General features: G+C 47.5%; 9 protein-coding genes across 11 annotated transcripts; 4 read left to right on the top strand and 5 right to left on the bottom strand.

Annotated features, from left to right (window-relative positions):
* Positions 1 to 63: 63 nt before the first annotated feature.
* E1B28_006400 (uncharacterized protein) lies at positions 64 to 1,415 on the top strand (the record flags this gene model as incomplete). The annotated part of the gene is made up of 4 exons (XM_043151063.1): positions 64 to 650; positions 704 to 758; positions 813 to 1,107; positions 1,162 to 1,415. The coding sequence occupies 4 exons, from the start codon at positions 64 to 66 to the stop codon at positions 1,413 to 1,415; spliced, it is 1,191 nt and encodes a 396-aa protein (XP_043012156.1).
* Positions 1,416 to 1,627: 212 nt separating this feature from the next.
* On the bottom strand, positions 1,628 to 3,479 carry E1B28_006399 (uncharacterized protein). Of its 2 annotated transcripts, XM_043151061.1 has the most exons (6): positions 3,384 to 3,479; positions 3,261 to 3,327; positions 3,142 to 3,192; positions 3,037 to 3,079; positions 2,861 to 2,984; positions 1,628 to 2,804 (listed from the first exon to the last, which is right to left on the bottom strand). In XM_043151061.1, the coding sequence occupies exons 1-6, from the start codon at positions 3,451 to 3,453 to the stop codon at positions 1,762 to 1,764; spliced, it is 1,398 nt and encodes a 465-aa protein (XP_043012154.1). In that variant the 5' UTR covers positions 3,454 to 3,479; the 3' UTR covers positions 1,628 to 1,761. The 2 variants fall into 2 exon arrangements, with proteins under 2 accessions (XP_043012154.1, XP_043012155.1); XM_043151062.1 differs by having other exon boundaries at positions 3,142 to 3,327.
* A 1,616-nt stretch (positions 3,480 to 5,095) lies between these two features.
* Positions 5,096 to 7,343, top strand: E1B28_006398 (uncharacterized protein; the record flags this gene model as incomplete). The annotated part of the gene is made up of 13 exons (XM_043151060.1): positions 5,096 to 5,234; positions 5,293 to 5,390; positions 5,443 to 5,531; positions 5,595 to 5,638; positions 5,688 to 5,785; positions 5,844 to 6,007; positions 6,061 to 6,311; positions 6,363 to 6,618; positions 6,674 to 6,706; positions 6,753 to 6,977; positions 7,029 to 7,061; positions 7,117 to 7,145; positions 7,198 to 7,343. The coding sequence occupies 13 exons, from the start codon at positions 5,096 to 5,098 to the stop codon at positions 7,341 to 7,343; spliced, it is 1,605 nt and encodes a 534-aa protein (XP_043012153.1).
* A 308-nt stretch (positions 7,344 to 7,651) lies between these two features.
* Positions 7,652 to 8,940, top strand: E1B28_006397 (uncharacterized protein; the record flags this gene model as incomplete). Its single annotated transcript, XM_043151059.1, has 6 exons — positions 7,652 to 7,850; positions 7,905 to 7,954; positions 8,009 to 8,130; positions 8,183 to 8,304; positions 8,362 to 8,522; positions 8,581 to 8,940. 6 exons carry the CDS (start codon positions 7,652 to 7,654, stop codon positions 8,938 to 8,940), a joined length of 1,014 nt encoding a protein of 337 aa, XP_043012152.1.
* A 753-nt stretch (positions 8,941 to 9,693) lies between these two features.
* Positions 9,694 to 11,988, bottom strand: E1B28_006396 (uncharacterized protein; the record flags this gene model as incomplete). The annotated part of the gene is made up of 12 exons (XM_043151058.1): positions 9,694 to 9,895; positions 9,951 to 10,327; positions 10,390 to 10,588; positions 10,638 to 10,748; positions 10,802 to 10,995; positions 11,061 to 11,176; positions 11,231 to 11,329; positions 11,389 to 11,405; positions 11,461 to 11,652; positions 11,702 to 11,800; positions 11,865 to 11,876; positions 11,928 to 11,988. The coding sequence occupies 12 exons, from the start codon at positions 11,986 to 11,988 to the stop codon at positions 9,840 to 9,842; spliced, it is 1,533 nt and encodes a 510-aa protein (XP_043012151.1). The 3' UTR covers positions 9,694 to 9,839.
* A 453-nt stretch (positions 11,989 to 12,441) lies between these two features.
* Positions 12,442 to 13,940, bottom strand: E1B28_006395 (uncharacterized protein; the record flags this gene model as incomplete). The annotated part of the gene is made up of 7 exons (XM_043151057.1): positions 13,780 to 13,940; positions 13,689 to 13,727; positions 13,624 to 13,634; positions 13,389 to 13,571; positions 12,865 to 13,327; positions 12,661 to 12,803; positions 12,442 to 12,604 (listed from the first exon to the last, which is right to left on the bottom strand). The coding sequence occupies exons 1-7, from the start codon at positions 13,867 to 13,869 to the stop codon at positions 12,442 to 12,444; spliced, it is 1,092 nt and encodes a 363-aa protein (XP_043012150.1). The 5' UTR covers positions 13,870 to 13,940.
* A 77-nt stretch (positions 13,941 to 14,017) lies between these two features.
* MRE11 (meiotic recombination) lies at positions 14,018 to 17,010 on the bottom strand. Of its 2 annotated transcripts, XM_043151055.1 has the most exons (14): positions 16,902 to 17,010; positions 16,721 to 16,842; positions 16,506 to 16,669; positions 16,352 to 16,448; positions 16,021 to 16,298; positions 15,781 to 15,966; positions 15,564 to 15,732; positions 15,077 to 15,513; positions 14,923 to 15,019; positions 14,799 to 14,873; positions 14,522 to 14,743; positions 14,365 to 14,468; positions 14,177 to 14,306; positions 14,018 to 14,114 (listed from the first exon to the last, which is right to left on the bottom strand). In XM_043151055.1, the coding sequence occupies exons 1-14, from the start codon at positions 16,957 to 16,959 to the stop codon at positions 14,091 to 14,093; spliced, it is 2,163 nt and encodes a 720-aa protein (XP_043012148.1). In that variant the 5' UTR covers positions 16,960 to 17,010; the 3' UTR covers positions 14,018 to 14,090. The 2 variants fall into 2 exon arrangements, with proteins under 2 accessions (XP_043012148.1, XP_043012149.1); XM_043151056.1 differs by having other exon boundaries at positions 14,365 to 14,743.
* A 118-nt stretch (positions 17,011 to 17,128) lies between these two features.
* Positions 17,129 to 18,660, top strand: E1B28_006393 (uncharacterized protein). Its single transcript, XM_043151054.1, has 7 exons — positions 17,129 to 17,240; positions 17,287 to 17,337; positions 17,394 to 17,556; positions 17,609 to 17,891; positions 17,940 to 17,990; positions 18,037 to 18,261; positions 18,322 to 18,660. Exons 1-6 carry the CDS (start codon positions 17,147 to 17,149, stop codon positions 18,193 to 18,195), a joined length of 801 nt encoding a protein of 266 aa, XP_043012147.1. The 5' UTR covers positions 17,129 to 17,146; the 3' UTR covers positions 18,196 to 18,261; positions 18,322 to 18,660.
* On the bottom strand, positions 18,215 to 19,775 carry E1B28_006392 (uncharacterized protein; the record flags this gene model as incomplete). Its single annotated transcript, XM_043151053.1, has 4 exons — positions 18,215 to 18,250; positions 18,300 to 18,552; positions 18,601 to 18,692; positions 18,744 to 19,775. The coding sequence occupies 4 exons, from the start codon at positions 19,773 to 19,775 to the stop codon at positions 18,215 to 18,217; spliced, it is 1,413 nt and encodes a 470-aa protein (XP_043012146.1).
* Positions 19,776 to 19,995: the final 220 nt, after the last annotated feature.

Raw genomic sequence — 19,995 nt, 5'->3', positions numbered from 1 at the left:
ATAATAATATGTCTATAGTCGACGAATAACCGCCGTACTTGGTGAGTCGGGTGCGAACGGGTAATGGCCAACTCGCAGACACCCACCTACAACCTCCAAACTTTGGCCCTTCCTGTAGAGATCATTATCGTCGTTCTGAAGTATACTATACGACAATACCCTGATACCATTGTCTGCGTTCTTTCAACTTGCTCGTTGTTCTATAACATCAGTCAAAATATCTTACACCAAGAACTCGCCTTCACTTCGCTATCCCAACTGCATCGGTTCACACAGGCTCTATCACGGCGTCAGGACAACTGTTATGCGCCAGAAGTGAAGCCATATCTGGTCTGTTCTCCACGGAGTCTTAGTCTGGATGTAGCTGGAGGAGCATCATGGATACTCCAGTCTGATTCGTTTGATGGCTCTTATCGAAGGGTCGGGACTTGGGACCTCCTCAGGGAAGCGGTCAAAGCTATGATTGCGGACCTGCTAAAGACTGCCAATCTCTCGGTGACCAGACCGAATCAACTTGTTCGAGATGAACACACCACGCCATGGGACCCGACACCGAAGGAAAAGCTGGCCATAGAATCTGTGCGTCTGAGATTAAACTCGCATGCACAAGACGCCAAGTATGTGATTTATGATGCTCTTCGCGAACTCGAGTGAGTGTTCCAGTCATCTAGGGGTATATCCCACTCACAAATCCTGGTCGTAGTCCCATATCGTTTACATGGACAGGACCTGATCCACCTCACCACTTTTCCATAGCAGTGCGTTCATGTGCCTCTTAACAGACTCAATACATGGTATTGAAAATCACTCAGATTGTTCGCGACGCAGTTCCCCCCCTCTTTCTCGCCCTATCAACGTATACACAATTGACCCGTATCAAATTGACCAACATATCCTTTCCTGAAGACTCTGAAAGCTCTGAAACATCCATAGGCCGATTTGAATTACCCTTCATCCCTACCCTTCAGTTTTTTCATCTCGGACAGTCGACATTCTTAGCTGCGCGGACTATAGCGCGATTCGTTTTGAAATGTATTGACCCGGAACGTAATGTCGGAGGTGCATCGACATCGCCCGATTCCGCGGTTGATAGTCCTCATGTACAAGGTATTCTAAATCGACCCGATATGTTCATAGATATGTCCTTAACTCTTAACACAGGTGTCTCCTTTCGACCCGCGAAACAACCGTCAATCGAGGAGATTCGCCTTGTAGATGTTTATGAAGGAAGTATATGGGGAATTCGACTCCGGATGCCCCAGATCATTAATGCCGCCTTGGCCCTTCTGGAAATGGATCAACAGTTCGAAAGTGGTAACAGCACGAAAGAAGACGAGGTTCGGGAAGCGATAATGAAAATCGTTAAAGTCGAAGTAGAAACTGAAAGAATTGAGGGTGGGGATAGAGGAATTTGATTTGCGGAAAATGAGGTTATGTTGTGAATGGACGAGTGTGATGCACGAAGGTGTAGTGACCGAAGTGACTCGGCACGCAATGACCCGAGCAGGACGCGCAGACGGGAACCAGGAGACTGTGTGCAGTAACCGCATCCAACAGTTTCGAGAAGCGTAAGCTCTAATTCCAACATGAATTTCAGCCAGCCACAATGTGCAAGCAGATCCAGACTATCATGAATATCTCGTTGCCAGTAGCGTACAGTAAACCGATCATAGTATACAAGCAACAAAAAAAGTAGATGAAGTCCTGATTGTGGTATAAAACAAGAGTCCCAAGGGTGCCAGACCAGAACAAAAGTCTCCTTCACATCGGTCCCCAGGTCTGGCCAAAGTTCCCCTGAGGCTGCGCCCACGCAGTATTACCTCCCGCAAACATCTGCTGCTGCTGTTGAACATATCCCATTCCTCCCATGCCCATCCCACCGAGACCTTGCTGGGCGAATTGAGAGGGCTGTTGGAGTTGCGGACTAGGTGACATAAACTGCCCTTGGAGCTGGGGTGTTGTGGAGGACATGATAGGCTGAGGGCTATGTCCCTGTGGTGCCATCATATTAAACTGACTGGGCCCTTGCGTCCCCTGTGGTGCTGACATGGGTTGCGGTGATTGGACCTGTGGTTGACTGGCGAATAACGTCTGTTGTTGTTGCTGCTGCTGTTGAGCCATTGGGTTGAATCCCGTGGCACCAAAACCTTGCGAAAATGTGTTAGGCATCGGATATTGTGATGATTGCTGAAAGGTATTCGCAGAGGGCATTCCAAACCCGGTATTGGGGTTAAGATACATACCCGATGGTATCGAAGACATTCCTATACCAGTCGGGTTTCCAGCCATGGCACCCGGACCACTTGGAAAGCCATTCATCGTTGGAAAAGGGTTATGATCATTCATTCCGAGAGGTGTTGCCACCATGTGCGTATTAGAAACACCAAACGGAGGTTGTTGTTGTTGGTACTGAAGTGGAAGGGAGGAATTATTCGATGGAGTTTGTAATGAGATCAAATCATTCCACACTCCGCCCTTGGCCATCTCTGGCGATATTGTTGGGGATTGGGCGAGCGACTGTGTCCGAGCAGGCAGCTGCTGCTGCGTTAATGGTTGGGAAATATGATGAGATTGTGCAGTGGATCCAGCAGCATTCATGGGTTGAGAAAATGACCGACTCTGTATTGAAGAAGAGTTTGATGGAATGGCGGTTGTAGAAGGTCGAGCGGCACCAGAACTGGACGACAACGATGAAGGTATTTTATCTGCTTTCTCGAGGGGCGTAGATTGTGAACGAAGAGTGGAAGAGCCAGGGTTCGATGATGCCGTGGTTCTGGCTATGAAGCGTTTGTATTCGTATTTTGCTGCTCGGAAGGGAAGATAATTAAAATCGGAATAGCATAGACACTTCGTGACGCACACCGTATATACTGCTCGAGCTCGCTGTCCCTCTCGTCTGCCATCAACATGTGTGGTGGAGGATGCCGTAGTTCATTGGGACAATACAAAGCATTTGATTTGATATTTCCCATCTCGCTCATTCGCTACTTGAAGTATGAGTACAAATTAGGACGAGCATGAGCAGAAAAGACTTGCATCGACTTGTTCTTTCGTCCACGTATCCATGGTTATGCTCTTCCTATAGTTGTCATTTATGGTGAGATAAGAGGTCAACTGAAAGAAGAATTTCTAACAACTCACACTTTGGTTACATGTGTTCCAATTTTTCGATGAATACTGGCACAAGTGACGCTAATCAAACACCCAGCTGTGGTAAGTATTTGACAGCGTCTGATATCCTAAAAGTGAAGTTATCCCACCAAAGGAAGATGCCAAGGTTATGGGACGCCCATCTTGGATTTCTAGCCTTGCAATCCGCACAAACATCTTGGATGGGACGATTCAGATTTCGGGATTGCACTCCAAAGAAGGGAAGCACGCACCATTTCCCGGCCTCATAGCCAGTTCTGACAGGATCTTTTGATTCCTTTCCGCAGCTTTGTTCGTTGACATTGGAGAATGTGGAGGAGGAAGTCAAGAGGGGACTTGTCAATGTCACGCCGAGGGCCACAGGCAACCGGTCCGGGCAGCGGTTATTAACCGCCTAAAAATAGACCTTGCGTGAGCCCGGAATCATTGCATTTATTTAACGAGTAACGACCGTTCGAAATAAATGGGTAAACAACAAAAATATATCATAAATACAAAGCACTACTGTACTAGACCAAAAACCAGACAACAAGTAAATGATGAAGTCATCCTATTTGAATAAATTATGAGACAGGACTCAGTATCTCAAGCCCAGGAATGTTGAGATCGACTGTACCTCTGTTGGCGTTGAAATCGGAATCCTTAGGTACGCAGAGTATAGATAGATAGATAGATAGATTACACGGTATGGTCCCACACGGGAACCACCGGCACTGCTATACAACGCCAGAGCAAGCTCACCCCTCTTTAGAGGCGGTAGACTATAGGGAGTACAGCAGCGTCGTACTACTCTACACATTAACGCAAGTTAGACAAACAGCTAGTGTACCGTAGTACTGATACTAAATTGGAGAACAAATCATCGTTATTCACGATCATCGTCATGTGATCTGAAGTCACAATCGTCGCTGTTGACATCCGCCATGTCCTCCTCTGCACTATCCTCCCCACTGTCGCCGACATCCTCCTCAAACCACCGAAAACCTTCCACAAGTTTGCGCTGCCATAGGGTCACTACTTGATATACGAATTTCGCCGTCCGCGCAACCAGGTGCCACGAATAAATACATCCTTTCAAAAATTCGAATGCTTCGTCGTCTGTCAAATGTGCGTTGCTACTATTCTGGTTTCCGATGTGCAAATGACAAGGATATGCAAAATTGGATAAAACTTGGTCTTCCCGTTTATTTGTGGGCTCGGCAATTTTTTGTAGGATCTGTAGACTACACATGAGCTTGTATGTACAGTTGTAGCCACTGAAAGACAAAGGATATGAAATGAAATTTAAAATATAGCTCAGATCTGGTCGTGATTACAGCGTGACAGCCCAGGAACGGTACATTCCGGAATATATCTCAAAATTTTAGATACGTAGTTAAGTGTAAACGAAAACACTAGCATTAAATACAAGGTTTCAGAGGCAGGGGAGTGAACGGTAGTGTGGAATAAGCCAAACGATACAGCAGAGGTCCCAAATCGACCTGTAAGCGAGACGGCAGTGAGCTGGCCTGGCGCGAGCTTTGCTACTTGCCAAAGTCTTGCCGGACGTGACAATACGTGACAAAACGCTTTGCACTTCTCGAATCACCCTCGGACACTCTCCGAGGCTTCTTACAGCTATCCTAAAATCCTCATAAATTCAGGTTAACGTTTTGAGCACAATTAAAATACTTTAGTCAAATTTTTGATACGGTAAGTGGTGTGTGGAAGTGGTACTCGAAAATGTTGCATATCCCTAAACAGAATAGTATAGTGAATTGAACACCGATGTATTTCAGTGCATCGTGAGCTCTCAGATCTCAGCAGAGACAGTTGATAAATGTTGCCTCCGGCAACGCCGAGAATGCCCTGTAGAGGCTGTGCAATGCGCACCCCTTGCTTGGTTCATGCGCCAATGATACATCTCTTCAAGGACAAACCTTCATAGTTAACACTCGCTCTCAGCATGCTCGAGCAACTGCGTTCTGCGCCTGTGATGGCATTCGCAATGACCGGTATATGGTTATTAGCCCGCTATCTCTATCAGCGTACTGTTCCCTCTCTCCGTAATGTAAGGGGACCTCCACCCGAAAGTTTCTTTCTTGGTGGGTTTGTATCGCGATTCTGGAATGTCTGGTGACTTATTTCTCATTCAATCCCAAGGCAATATACCTCAACTTATCTCAGAAGATGGCCACACATTTCATACAGAACTCACGCAGAACTACGGAAAAGTTGTCAAGCTCCATGCTCTTCTTGGGGTGAATATATTCTAATGTGATGCGTTGTCCAGAGTATTGACCTATCTGTCAGGGAAAGCATTTGTATGTCTTTGACCATGCAGCGATGGAGGCCATTCTCTTCCAAGTAGACGCCTTCAACATGCCAGATAGTTTTGTTGCGTCAGTTCAAAGCATCATTGTAGTCATCGTAGTTGTTCATCAAAAGTGCTGACCCTCGGTCAGGGCAAATCATGTAATGTTCGGCCCTTGTCTTGTTAGTACCACCGGTATGTGCGTCCATCTGTCTTGTCAGATCCCATGCTCAATCTCAGGAAGGTGCACACCATCGAAGATCCCGAAAACTCATGAACCCGGTGTTTTCACCATCTCGTCTTCGTGAGCTTGTACCTATTCTCTATGGTGTCGCCCATCAGGTTCGTTTCGCTCTCTTCCTTGGTGCCAAAAACCCGGCTACTGATAGCAGCTCTTAAGAGTTCATCGAATCTCGTCAAACACTTATCCCCCGAAACACCATCTGAAGTAGACATACTACCCATATTAGGATCGACGGCCCTCGAATTTATTGGGCAGGCGGGCTTGGGTCACTCTTTTGCAGAGTCGAATTCAGACGCGCTCCATGCGATGAAGCAATTGCTGTGGGTAGCCTCTCTCTTCACGATGTCCCGTTGACGGTCTATTTTTCTGCAAGGTTCGCCGCAAAACGAATGATCATTCCTATGCAGATTTTACCACTTCTCTTGCGCACGATGTCTCCGGGGCTGCGCCGAAAACTCATCGACTACGTGCCCCTTCCGGACCTACATCTGGCAAGGGACCTCGTGGATATCCTGGACGGAACGACAAAAACAATATTGGCAAAGAAGAAAGAGGGCTTGAGATTAGGTGACTCGGTTATAAGAGAACAAATCGGGCAAGGGAAGGATATTACTAGCCTCCTTAGTCAGTCACTGTTCTTACATCAACTGTTCAGAACTGACAGTTTTGGGTCAGTCAAAGCGTGCGACTCTGAGGATGGACGAATGACAGAGGAAGAGCTCTTGGGACAGATGAGTGTAATCCTCTTCGCAGGGGTTGATACGACCAGTACCACGGCTGCCAGATGTCTTCAAGAATTATCGAAAAATCACGTCATTCAAGGCCGCCTGCGCACGGAGATTGCCAACGCTAGCATACACGGCAATCTTGACTACGAAACCCTTTGTGATCTTCCCCTTCTCGATGCAATCGCCCGCGAAACTTTGCGGATGTGAGTAATGGCTTCAGGTCTGTCCTAGCGGTTTGCTAAGTCGTTGAACTTATAGGTACCCTGCCGCCATTACTTCTAGTCGCGAAGCGTGAGTCAGGAGCCGTCGATTCACTATCTTAGTTGACAGCATCCAGTCTGAAAGATTCGGTGCTCCCGTTGAGTACACCTATGATGGGCATCGACGGAACCCCCATCGCGGAGGTATTCGTTCCTAGGGGGACGGTCGTGCATATCGGAATCCGGGCTGCCAACCAAGATCTCACAGTTTGGGGAGACGACGCCACTGAGTGGAAACCCGAGCGGTGGCTGAAGCCGCCACCCGATGAGGATGTGCAGATTCCTGGGGTGCGTCCCAAACTGTGAGTATCGTCAATCATCTCGACCTGACCTCAAGTTGACTCCTCTAATAGGATGACGTTCATCGGCGGACCAAGAGGATGCATGTAAGCACTGACTACTCCAAGTCGTCTCGGAACGAAAACTAAAATGCGACTGTAGTGGTTATAAATTCGCTGAAATATCTTTGAGTACGTGGCGCGTTGTGATATTGGTATTATCATCATTGACATGAAATTCCAGAGGTTTTACTTGCTGTCCTGATACAGGACTTCGAATTCTCGCCTTCCCAAGCTGAAATCATCTGGAAGTTGGGCCAGGCAGAAGCACCGACCGTAGATGGGAAACAGGCCATGCCAATCATGATGACGGCTAGAGCATCCTCCTGAAGTCCCGGCCAAAATCTTCGTTTGCTCTCGCATACATCAAATCTGGAGTGGGAGGGAAGTTCAGAGATAGATAAGACATGTCAGAATGACCAATTGTGAACCATATGAGTCCACGTCGTCCCAATCAACATCCAGCACACCAGCACACCGCCACTGGGCACTTATATGCCGGGGTGTCCGATGTAGCCGAGCTGGCATGATTTGCATTTCGAAAAAGCCATACTGTAGGTCCTGCGCCCCAAAGCCACCCAGAAGATAAAATGACTTCCGTGACGTTCTGTTAAGTGCAATCTCCCTCTTCTGTTGCCATGCCTTTCTTCCTCCTTCCTGATATTCTGCAATACTGGCCTTGGAAAAGAACTATCAACCCTCATTACGAAGAATGTCGTCGAGAATCTATGGCCTGGAGTCGCCGGTTCAACGCGTTGACACCGAAAGCTCAAGCGGCTTTCGAGCTCTTTGACCCTCCCCTGCTCGCGTCCCTAGGATTCCCCAAGCTATCCAAAGGTTTTTGAATCCAGTCCCTTCCTTACTTCGAGACCTCACGAAGACTCTCTGCAGATGGGTGTCGTGTGGTCTGTGACCTTATGTTCTTTGTGGGTTACTTTGATGTACGTCCCCCGCAACCGTGATCTCCTCCCATCTCTGAATTCAGCGGCGAGCAGGACAAGACGGACGTCATGAACTCCGTGGAAGTTCAAGAGTGGATGAATATTGTGATGGAAATATTGAGGGGCCATCGCTCTGCACCCGTCGATGCACCCGTCATAGGTCCGTTAACACAGTCGTATGTTTACTTACACATTTCACCGTTTCTACGCTCACCAAGCTCCGTCCAGCTTCTGGGACAATGCGAAGCGAGTTCTCACTGAATCATGTCAGAAGCATTTCGTTGCAGAGTTCGAAACGTATCTCCTCTCTGTGGTTCGGCAGGCTGAAGTTCGCGGGTCTGAAGATCAACGTAAGTGTTCAGCCTTCTGTCTCAGCTCGCAAGATCGTAACGACTCATGTCCTGCAGTTGTCCCAGGGCGTTACATGTCCTTCCGACGTGGCGACATATGTGCGATGCCCATGTTCGTACTTCTTCTCATGGAGATGGACATTCCCCCAACGTTCCTGCAAACCGAGCCTTTGGTCGAGCTCAGTATCTGTGCTGTCGACATGATCATCCTCGCAAATGTGGGTCACAATTTCCCACAAAAAAATCGGCCTTTGACTGATTTCATTTCGCTCGCAGGATTTGTACTCGTACAACGTGGAACAAGCCCGAGGCGAAGTTCATAACATTGTGTCTATCGTGATGATACATCACGGTTTCTCACTGGAGGAAGCAATCAGCCATATAACTTCAATGCACGACAGCATAGCTTCAAGATTTATCGTACTCTCCAAGAGGTTACCATCGTTCGGGTCTCCCGAAGCTGATCATATAGCCTTGCGTTATGTCGACGGTCTTGGGAATTGGATTCGCGCCAACGAGTGTTGGAGCTTTGAGTCGTGGAGGTACTTCCGTGATGCGGGACCACAGATCCAAAAGGACCGCCTCGTAGAGCTGCTGCCGATCTCAATCGCTTGTGATCTCTCCGACGAACGTTAATTGCAAGGAGTTTTACAAAATAATCCTCACGGGTAGTAAGATCCAGTTGGGTATGGACAGAAGGATAACATCAAGAAAAATACACAAATTACTTCCAGGGTTCAGAAGCCGTGGGACTTCGGAGGAGTCAAGTGGACTGCAGATGTAGACCTTGGGCAGGACCCCTGGCAATAGGGCCAGATGCCTGAGCCCTATCCGTATAGGAATGGGGGAAATTTTTGAGATCCCTAAGCCCCATCCGGATAAATCAGGCCAAAATTTCGCCAATCCCTGAGCCAGTTTTCCGGATAAGAACATGGGGTTCCCGCCTGTGCCTGAGCCCATCCGGATAAAGTTAAGGCGGCCAGCCGGTGATGCCGGTAGACCAACTAGCAACCGCGTTCGGTAGACTCGCGTGTACACTGTAGGTTGACTGTAGGGCAGTTGGCTCTGTCCAGTTTCAGACGGACCTTTTTGTTCATATTTACAAAAAAATTATATACATAAGAAGATGCCTAAGTTGGTGTCTGGATAAAAACAAGCCCTGGACGATGCCTGAGGGCTTCCGGATAGCGATTTCCTTTTTGGGATCCGGATAGGCGTCGGGGGGTCCGGACTCAGGCATTTTAGGGTATAAACAGGGGTCCTCCTTGGGCTCGCTGTGGTTGCTGACAACCGACCGGATGGTATTTCTAGCCAAAAAGGCGATAGACGAATAAAGTTTTTTGGCTGACTAGGTAGAAGGGCACTTTCCAGACACAATTGCAAAAGCAGGTAATATAAGTAGAAGGGGGGAATACATAAATTGGGGTATACACGCCATACGTCTGTGGAACAGACAGAATAAAAACGAAGTCCATTCTCTTATAAAAGGACGATCTCGTGTATGATGTTGATGACTTCGCAGTGGCAGTCATTCCTTACTTCAGCTTAATAGGGTCCTTAAGATCATTGTCTTCACTCGATGTCTCCAGGTCTAGGAAGATCATACGTCAGTAACACGAGCCCAGGAACGTTGAGATCGACTGTACCTCCAGAATCTTCGGCGTTGAAATCGGAATCCTTAGGGTTGAATGCAAAGGACCCCTTGGGAATAAAGGTAGAGGTAATAACAACAATGCAGAGTATAGTGAATTGGACACCTCCGATGTATTTCAGCGCATCGCGCGCTCTCTCAACAGCGAGTGCGGATCCGGTTGAGGCACCAGCGAGACGTTTGTCGACCCAATTTCCGAGGACAGTGGAGAGGACAGCGTAGACGATGATGTAAAGAACGTAAAGAAACGCCATGACTGCCCCCAGGGAGGACACGCTGCTATCCTTGCTTTCGATTTTGGCAAGAGTGGCTTGGATATATGCAGCCAGAGAAACATCGCCAGCCGCCCAACCGAAAGACACTGGCAGGAAACTAGTTTTTTGGGGTTTCAGCATTATGAGGTGCCGAATGGAATAAGTATACGTTGGACTCACATGGCAGCGATCCTCCACGCTTCTCTAACCTTTCCAGGTTGAACAGCGATGTAAGGAAGAACCCATGCGATGTTAAGCGCCAAAGCGTCCAGTCGCAGCCAAGGTAAGGGAGTGGTCACGTAGTTTGTGGTAATCAACACAGACATCGCTCCAAAAAGCTCGCCGAGGTTAGAGCCACCAACGATTATTTGGGACCAGGCTACCAAGATCGTGAGATACCTGTGGTGACGGACATTTGAGATACTCACACGAAACACCTAGAACCTGTTTGGCGAAGATAGGAGCGAGCCCATTCTCGAGATAACGGTGTCCATAGAGAGCCAATGCATAGCCAGAAACGAGCCAAACAAACTTACGGTCTAGGACGGGAATCAGCGAGAGGGTGTGATAAATAACGGAAGGAAAAACTTGCGCGAGAAAACCAAAAAAGCACCGTAATATGATGCTTTGAAGAAGGCGACGAAACCGGACAACACGCTACCAATATATCCCGTGTCTCCTCCTTTCCTCTCAAAGTCTTCTAACGACGTGAGATTTTGATCTTGACGAGGACTGACAGGGTCGACGCAACGCCAGGCAATGGCAGCGAAAATGAAAAATACAGGACTATAATTGAACGAAAGATAAATCAGCGTGTCGGACGTTGCGTGAAGGGGAAAGCTCATGCGCACGATAAAAAGAAAGAATAATTGTAACCGAACTTGCCGATGAGGGATACACTACTGAAGGCACCGATAGTTCCAGCGACTTCGTAGAGAATATGGACGGTTGCGTCCATACGCCTGAGCTGTTATTGACAATCGATGAGATATGGCAAGTGGTTACGGAGAGATATACTCGCCAATTGGACGTCACCACCCACAATATCCTTAGGAATGACGCGTCGAATGAGCTCAACAGTACCATAGCTAACGCCGGAGACGATATATATCGGGAAGAGCTATCGAGAGGAAGCAAATGTAAGTTGAGCAAGTACCACGAGGCAAGCAGATGCCATACACCGTTAGGGTTCCAGTCTGAGGATTGTGAAGGTCAAGGCCATTTCCACGAAATCTGGAAGGTTCAACTTACCTCCATAGGCTGTTTTCTTATTCGCCGTCTTGAACCTCATCGTACCGCCAGTCGCGCCGTCTACAACCAATAGAATGGCCGAAATCATGCCAAAAATGAGCACCGCCGCCGAGAGAACACTTCGTGTGTGGTACTTCTTGATCAGTGGCGCGACGATGATTGATCCCACACATTGCATGGCATAATTGAGACCTAGGCTTGGGTTCAGCTGTCGTTCGTGGTCATACAAGAAACAACATGCCAGTAAGAATACCAATCTTACGGTAACGATCGTTGCCGAATCGTTCATTCGCCAAGGTGATGAATGCACCGTTGTACCATTCTAGGGCAAACTTGTAAACTAACGGAGGTCAAGAACAACCAGGTTAACGGCAGCTCGAGAAATCCAAGAATACAGCACGAACACATAATGCCCACTGTCAACCCCCAGGTCAGCCCCGGGCGCAAGTCTCTCAGCAAAAACTCACCAATGTAAACCACCATATTCTTGACTTGACTCCTGCTGAAATTCTTCCATGGTCCAAGCATCTCGAGGGGGTAGCACTAGACAAGAGGTCAAAACGGATTGGGGAGCACGTTGGAACCACTTGTATCATAACATCTGTCGTACTTTTGAAGCCTAAGCAATTTGCCCAAGCAAATATTCAGAACGCACGTTTGTGCCCGCCCAGACAGTTATTTAAGAGTGCCCAGAAGCGGTCGAAAGCTGTTAAGTCTTGGCTGTGTCCTCGACAGAAAACAGGCACACCTGACGATGATGCGTAGCAGGCGAAGGGTTATAAGTTACTCGCAGTGCTCTATTATTACAACAACCTAACCTCGATAAAATAGGGCTTGTATGGTATAACGTGCTATATGTTAGTTGGAATCTAAAAAAAGGGACAGCTGTGGTGGTAGTATGACCTAGAGACTATTCTCACCTCAGCAAAACAGCCCACTTTCTGAGGTTTGACGCACCTGAAGTTCCACCTTCTCAACCTCTTACTCTGGTTTTGAACTAGTGTTTTTCCCGGCCTCAGCCTCTTCCATCTTCAGTTGTTCGTATTGGGCTCCGCTCGGTTTCCGTGCTTCCGTTTCCACATGTTTCACCCAAGTGTAGTAAATGGAACCCCCTAGAATTATCCCAATCGACGAGGCGCGCCCACTGAACAAGTGATGGTCAAGGCGCACGTTCCTAGTATTGGCATATGATGTGCACACCTTGTAATGATATCTTGGAAGATCCACTTCCCGAGGAGGGAGGCAGCAACGCCCCGCACAGCAGAGGATATCATATGTGTGATGGGAGAAGTGACTTTAATGGAAAGCAAGCTGGCAATGCTCATCATGAACCCGAGGGCACCCTAATCAAAATGTCAATTGGTGCTATTAGCGGCAAGTAAAAGAACATTGTTTATTTCTTACCGTGATGAGGGAGCCCCACATAAATTTGCTCAATGCGCTAATTTCGCCAGAAGCTCTCAACAATTCATCCGCGCCAAAGAACAACTTTAAAACCTCCTTCCCTTCCCCAACAAGCAAGATAATGGGAATGAGCACGACAGCGCTAACCAGGTTCGTGTACCACGAGAGAAGAAGAGTGCTTCCGTTCACGACATTCAAGCTCTGTTTAATCACCACAGAGTGTGTAGCTGTGATTGCCGAGCTAACAACACCAAAAAAGATGCCCACACGAGAGATAGGTGTACCGTCGAGGAAAACTCCAACGAAAAAGCCCATGGTTACGACAACGCACGCGAGTAAAATTTGGAGAGAAGGGCGCGCGTGGAGGGCAATGAATGAAGTAAAAACTGTGAACGGGAGGACGAGCCCACGGGCAACTTGGTAGAAGGATGCATCGACGTATTTCAAGGTATAATTGCTGAAACTAAAATTAAAATAAGATGTATAAGCTGGAAGGGATCGTCTTAAAAAGGCGAAGAACATACCTGAGACCAACAACATTCAAACCGATCATGGGTATAAGACTTTTGCATATTTGCAGGTCAAAACTCAATCGATCTGGCAGAAGCTTGAACGCGTCCGACAGGAGGAAGAGCACAACAGCAATTAGCATTTGTGTGAAAAGGAAGAAGAGAGGTGCTCCGGTTTCGTCCAAAACCCATTTATTTCTGAATGAAAGCCTTAGTCAAGTTCTGTATTCATGCTACACCCAAGACTCACGCCATGACCATCTGGAGAGAAACAAATGAGTACTAGACCTCTTGAACAACACTCATAAGACGTACCGACAACGCTGCCACAAGATAAAACACGACCACACCAGTCTGTAAAATGCCATCTTAAGACGAATTTCGGTCAAGCATCAAAAAAGAAGACATGCAACGAATATTTTGGAGGGCGGTTTTGAAGCATTTTGTTGGGCCATGTTATAGATGGGGAAGAGAAGCGTCGAAGAAGTACACGCATCGTGGGCGTGACTTAATTCAATAGGCAGCGACGATAGATTTTCCGCTGCGAGCTGATATATTGACTGGCAGTCCAGTACCTCGTATGTCCACTCGCCAGAAGCCATAGCAATAGGCGTCGGCACAAATTCAGCGAACCTCAAAATATGCTCAAATCTGTTCAATTATTATTTGTGATGTTGTTTAAGCTAATTAGTCTTCTCCTCACTCAGGCGTGCACAGTTAGCCACTGTCGTCGTCATCAATCTAACAAATTTCCCAGATCAGATGTCATTTCTTTCGCCAAAGATATAAGCACGAATAATCACCACCATCCTCCCCCTCGCTTTGGTAGCGGCTGCCCTCGAAGACCGACCCGAGGGTGCGAATGTCAGTTGCGCTTGTTTGGGAGCGGGTGCGGCTTTCTTCTTTGCGGGTGCCTTTTTTACTGCGGGTTGACTGATATGATATGATTGAGTACATACGAACGCTCAAGACAAGTGATGAGACGAGTCACCTTAGGACTGCCGCTCGGTTGGTTCTCTTCTTGGGTTTAGGCTCTTCCTCCTCTTCGTCGTCGTCATCCGATAACTCGATAGCTTCGTCCTCCTCGTCTTCGCTCTGACAGATTGTCTACATCAAATCAATGACGGCATATAGAAGAAAACACGGACTACAGCCTTTTTCCCTCTCTTCTTCGGGGGAGCCTTTTTCGTTGTCGCTTTTGCAGGAGCTTTCTTTGCAGCTGCTTTCTTGGTGGGCGCTTTCTTCTTAGGTGGAGGAGCCTCGTCCGATTCCTCCTCGAAGTCTGAGCCTCTACCGATTCCCCCAGTGTCAACGTCCATCATCATCGAATCAACGGATTCGGCATCAGACTCCTGCGCTTTTCCTTTTCCCTTGAAGTGTCCGTGTCAGGCTGGTACAGTATGAGGGTAGAACATTGAAGAGAACCTTTGATTTAGAAGTCTTTCCCTGAGCGATTTCTTCTGCATATACCTTTTCTGCTCGTGCCTTAGCCTCAGCAGCCTATTCAAAAGGTGAGCCACAAAACAAACGACCAGAATAAACAACCTACCAGCTCCTCAAGTTTGTCTTCGTCAATATCTGCTTCCTCTCCTTGAGCTTGGATCACAACGCCGCCTACTGCAGAGTTTACGGTTTTCTTTACATGGCTGGAAGCGCAAACTTGAACCTCACAGTCAATGAAACTTATCAAGGAACGGTCATACCTCTGGATTGCATGAATATCATCCTTCTCCACGAACATCTGAATCGCACCTGACATACCGCCTTCTCCCAACAGCTGTAGCTGCTGGGCTCCCAGGTACTCCTTCACAAGGTTACCCACGCGAACCCTCGCAAGCTTTTCGGATACAGTCAAATCTGGATCGTCAATACTGAGTTCTGGATGGTTGAGGTCCACTTTGGCAGCACGCTTTGCAGCCTTCTTCGCCCGATGAAATACGAGGACGTCGCGAGGATTGGCGATACGACCTTGAAATTCTTGACCGAATCGAATAGGATTGAACGTTTCACTAACTCCAGTCGTATCTACTTTGAGCCGGACAAGGGGCAGCATTCGAGGCACCTCTTCTTCTCCATCGGCCTTTGCCTTCGCGTTACGATCGTCCCAGAGTTGGTTGGCTTGTTCAATCAATATATTGACCTACTCAAGTGTCAAACTCAGTCAGATTTGTAATGCATAGGTTAACTTACCTTGCTCTTCAGACTTTTAGATATAGCAATCTGATCCGATACATCAAACCCCTCCTCATCTGCAAGCTCACTTAAAACCACTTCCTCGATCACAAATGGTCGAACGGTTCGTAGAGGAATAGGAGTAAGTTGAAAATCTTTGCCTTGAATAGATACTAACGCGACGTGTCTGAACACCCATGAGTCAAAAGTTGGTGCGCTAACTCTGAACACGCACTTTTCTATTGATTCCCCATCGGCCAACGAGGTTGCGACTGACGATCCAGGCTGTGAGATATAATAATTCTTTCCAGCGACAGGTTCCGGGATGATTCGACAGTCGTGTTCGTGACCCCAGATGACCAAATCGATACTGTCGTCAAACATGCCTTCGGGAACAAATTCTTGGGGGCCATGTTTCACCCTAAGCTTCCCACTATCAAGAACAAGCAGAGCAGAGTAGAAAATACTTGCTCACCGATTTTGGTGCAACAAAAGGATATTGAACCAATTCTCTTTATCCCGTGGCATGAACATTCTCACGCGATTACTCCGTAGTTCAAAGTGAAGGCGAGCATCCTTGACGTTCCCGATGCCATACATCCCCAAGTACGTGTTACCTTTGCGTAGAAGAACCGGACGGACAGCGATACCTGTGTTCTGAGCATCCGCATCTGAGACCGGCAGATCGAACTTTCCCATGTAATTTATCAACCCAGAGACGGAGAGAACGTCAAGAGCACAAAGGGCGCCTTCCTAATAAGTAGTTAGCGCTGGAATATCGTCGCAAAGGCTCGGAGAAAACGAACTGCTCCGGCTCCTTGTGGATCGTCATGATTTCCGTGAATAGAGAATACCGGTACGGCGACATTGAAGTTGGGATCTTCGTAATTGATCGCCGGAAAACTGTTAGGATTGAGATGGTTGAGATAGAGCAATAGAACAAGGGTCATTGAGACGTACGAAAACCCATCTACCTTTCCCTCGTCGGGGTCACTCAAAAGCTCAACCTGAATCGGTTTATCCCCCAATGTGTATTCTCGCAGTAGAGCAATCGTTCGATACAAGCAATCCCTTGATGGTTTATTTTCATGGAAAAGGTCGCCAGCCAAAAGGACAAAGTCAACCTATTCGAGCAGTCAGCTCCATTGAAAAACTTGGGGGAATATCATATTTACGTCGTGTTTCTTCGCGAGTTGTAGTATTTCTTTGAATGTATTTATTGAATCTTGCCCTCGTACTGGATCTCTCTCGAGGTAACCGATGTGGTTGTCGGTTGCCAGTAGAATTCGAATGGTGTCTTCGGGTGCCACTGTCCAAAAAGTTCAAGGTGATAGCCAAGAAAACGAGAGTACTTACGCTGGTTTTGAATGGTGGCATTTGAATTTGAAGGCGGAGGTGCAGTAGGCTGCGACATGCCCACTCAACCAGCTCGATAAGTTAAAGTATCGAGTTCAAGTCAGTCACCGGTCACGACCGCGACGCGTCCGACTCCTAAATCGGAGGTCCGGACACAGAGCAAGTGTAATTGCCCCAACAGTAGATTCGGCCGAAAAGTCGTGATCCGACGGAGCTACGAGCCCAGATATTACTCAAAATATTCTATGTATTACCGGGTAGGTCTAAGCTTGAGGTCTACCCATCCAAGTGTCGTGGTGATGTCCACATTTTCGACTAACCATCTTCCCAATCCAACTGGTGAGTATCAGATTGATTGAGTGATTATCCTCACATCACCCTTTAGAGGATCAAATCACCCAAACCGTCAAAGTCTTTTACGAAGCATTCAATCGAAGTCAGTAGCATCTTCGTTCTTGTTTTGTCAACCAGACTGAGTCCGCACATCCAAAGAGTTTTTCCTTGCTGCTCTCCAAGATCCTACCCTGGTTGAGCCCCTCATCAAATCTTTGGTACGAGCAACCATCGTTGGAGGTCAACTGCACGTGGTTGATTCGCTCGCTGGAATAGTGGGTGCCACATTGTGCTTCGGTCCTGGACAGCGATCACTTGGTAGGTGAGTAGTAGGACTCGCGGTCGAGTGACACTGCAGATCAAACTCTTGAAAGTGAGGAACAAAAGCAACAAGGATTCAACCAACTAATGGAAAAAGTCAACAAAGATGCAAGACGATGGTTCACAGAGTATTTTGTAGGTCTTTCCAATTATGGAGTAGTAGCGTCAACATCCTTTTCCTGCGTACAGGTCACGATAATGCTCCACGACTCCGTTGACAGGGTACATGGACCTGGTGTTCAAGATCAAAATTATCATATACAAATATTTGGAGTTTTGCCTGAGTATCAAGGGAAGGGCATAGGAAAGACTCTTCTGCACCACATTGAACAAAAAGTGTGCGCATTTGTTGCTGTCTCGTCCACCTGCTAATAGGTGATACAGGCAAAGTCTGAGAATGCAGATGTCGTCCTTGAGACCATTCAGCCACGGAATGTGAGATTTTGTCTATTCCGACGAAATTCAAGCTCAGACACTCTAGGTTTCCATTTACGAAAAGCTAGGATATGAGGTTCAAGGGACTACAGAATTCTCCCACCTCGGAATACCAGAACCGCTGAAGTGCTGGATTCTACGCAAACGTCTGACGAGACCGGAAACATTCGAAGTAAAGAGCTTTGATAAATTAGAATTCAGTTAAACACATCTTCGATAACGATTTAGCTGCGGTAATCTCCATTGATTCTCACATATTCCTGTAACCTAGGTAAGCACCGAAGAAGAAGCAATAAGCCATCGACTCACATAGCTGAAATCGCAAGTGTAGTATCGAGCGACCTCTGCGTCATCTCCTCCACCCAAGTCGACCAAAATTTCAAAGTCTTCGAGCCTGAGAATTTCGCTGGCACGCTCTTCATCCACATTTTCAGGTTCCCCGTTGACTAAAACTGGGAGAGGTGTAGAACCATCAGAAGGAACGAATGTGACACTGACTCGGTCAGGATGCAAGGGTGCACTCAAAGGGGCCGCTCCGGTAGCCGACAGGACACGTCCCCAACTAGTATAGAGAATTAGAGAATCAAGAGGAAACAGTTCAGCCACATACTTAGCATCCTCCCCGTAAAGAGCTGTCTTGACTAGCGCTGATGTTGAAATACGAGAGGCAACCTTATGTGCATCTTGATACGTGGATGCACCCTATTGACATGATGTTATGAGGGACATGAAGGGAAATGGGTATCTACGCGCCTTCACAGTAACTGTGACGAATTTCGTTGCACCTTCTCCGTCGCGAACGACGAGTTTTGCGAGGTCGATAGCAAACTCCGTCAGTTCTTGCCGAAAAAGTTCGTAACCAGATGGATTCGTCTCTTCGTCAATTTCCTGGACATTGATGCCGGCCCTTTCTGCAGCAGCACCGTTAGCCAGCAGGAGAATCGTGTCGTTGGTTGACATTTCTCCATCCACACTGATCGAGTTGAAGCTGCGCTCGACAGCATATGTCAGAGCACGTTGCAAGCTGCGAGGAGAAACTGCGGCGTCCGTTAATATAGCTCCGAGAAGTGTCGCATGCAACGATCCGATGGAAGGAGGACCCATATCAGGATGGATCATGCCTGCGCCTTTGTCCATCCCAGCCATACGATATTCGACGCCATTAATCGTGAAAACCCTCGACCTAAGTTTTGGAAACGTATCAGTCGTCATGAACGCCTTGGCGGCACGCTCCCATGAATTGAAATCGCTGCCCAAGGACCGCGTCTTCTGATCGCGCTGCTGAGAACGAATGGAAGCTATAATCTTCGAGATGGGCAGATTTTGGCCAATAACACCTGTAGACATGACCAGTGTGTCATGGACTCCCGTATCCGAAGTTAAAGGCTCCAATAAGGCATCCGTTTCCTTCACCATGGCCCACGCATCCTCCATGCCTTGCTTGCCGGTGACTGCGTTAGCGCATCCACTGTTCACAACTATCGCTCTAGCCTTTCCAATATTTTCGGCCAAAACCTGCTCGCACACCAGCACTGGAGCGGCTTTGAACGCGTTTCGAGTGAAACATGCGGCTGCCGAGGTTGGTCGCTTCGATGTTGAGAGAATGATCCCGACATCTAGAACTTCAGCTTTTTTCTTTACTCCAGCGTGGACTCCCGTGAGCAGATATCCGGATGGAAAAGACGAAGAAGGAAGGGGTTGGTGAAGATGCGTTTTTGAAGGAGTTGGCTTGATGGTGATGGTGGAAGAGAACCTTTTTGTGACTGCCCGTGATATGCCTGACATCGCAATGGCGGAAGGAAACAAAAATGACGGGTAAAGAAAGATTGCTTTTGACTGTTATAAGGGATAGCGTTAATGACTCGAGTATTACTGCCATTGGTTCGAAATTTAAAGCTCGAAGTATATATTCTGAACTGCATGCTGTAATTATCATAGATAATAAAACAGCAAAAAGGTTAGCAGCTGGAGAAAATAGCCGGAAGGCCACCGTTATTCGCTCTGC

Source organism: Marasmius oreades, chromosome 3 (assembly GCF_018924745.1).
Source record: "Marasmius oreades isolate 03SP1 chromosome 3, whole genome shotgun sequence".
NCBI lineage: Eukaryota > Fungi > Basidiomycota > Agaricomycetes > Agaricales > Marasmiaceae > Marasmius > Marasmius oreades.
This window is presented reverse-complemented; position numbering and strand designations above follow the sequence as displayed.

Coding starts and splice junctions, on each gene's coding strand:
- MRE11 (XM_043151055.1), bottom strand. CDS start 16,959: ATGTCGCAGCCTACTGCACCTCCGCCTTCAAATTCAAATGCCACCATT. Junction 16,843..16,901: donor TGCCACCATTCAAAACCAGC/GTAAGTACTCTC, acceptor TGGCACCCGAAG/ACACCATTCGAATTCTACTG. Junction 14,874..14,922: donor AAGACAAACTTGAGGAGCTG/GTAGGTTGTTTA, acceptor CCTTTTGAATAG/GCTGCTGAGGCTAAGGCACG.
- E1B28_006393 (XM_043151054.1), top strand. CDS start 17,147: ATGTATTACCGGGTAGGTCTAAGCTTGAGGTCTACCCATCCAAGTGTC. Junction 17,557..17,608: donor GGACAGCGATCACTTGGTAG/GTGAGTAGTAGG, acceptor AACTCTTGAAAG/TGAGGAACAAAAGCAACAAG. Junction 17,991..18,036: donor AGACCATTCAGCCACGGAAT/GTGAGATTTTGT, acceptor CAGACACTCTAG/GTTTCCATTTACGAAAAGCT.
- E1B28_006399 (XM_043151061.1), bottom strand. CDS start 3,453: ATGTCAACGAACAAAGCTGCGGAAAGGAATCAAAAGATCCTGTCAGAA. Junction 3,080..3,141: donor GGAACACATGTAACCAAAGT/GTGAGTTGTTAG, acceptor TGACAACTATAG/GAAGAGCATAACCATGGATA. Junction 2,985..3,036: donor GGACGAAAGAACAAGTCGAT/GCAAGTCTTTTC, acceptor TACTTCAAGTAG/CGAATGAGCGAGATGGGAAA.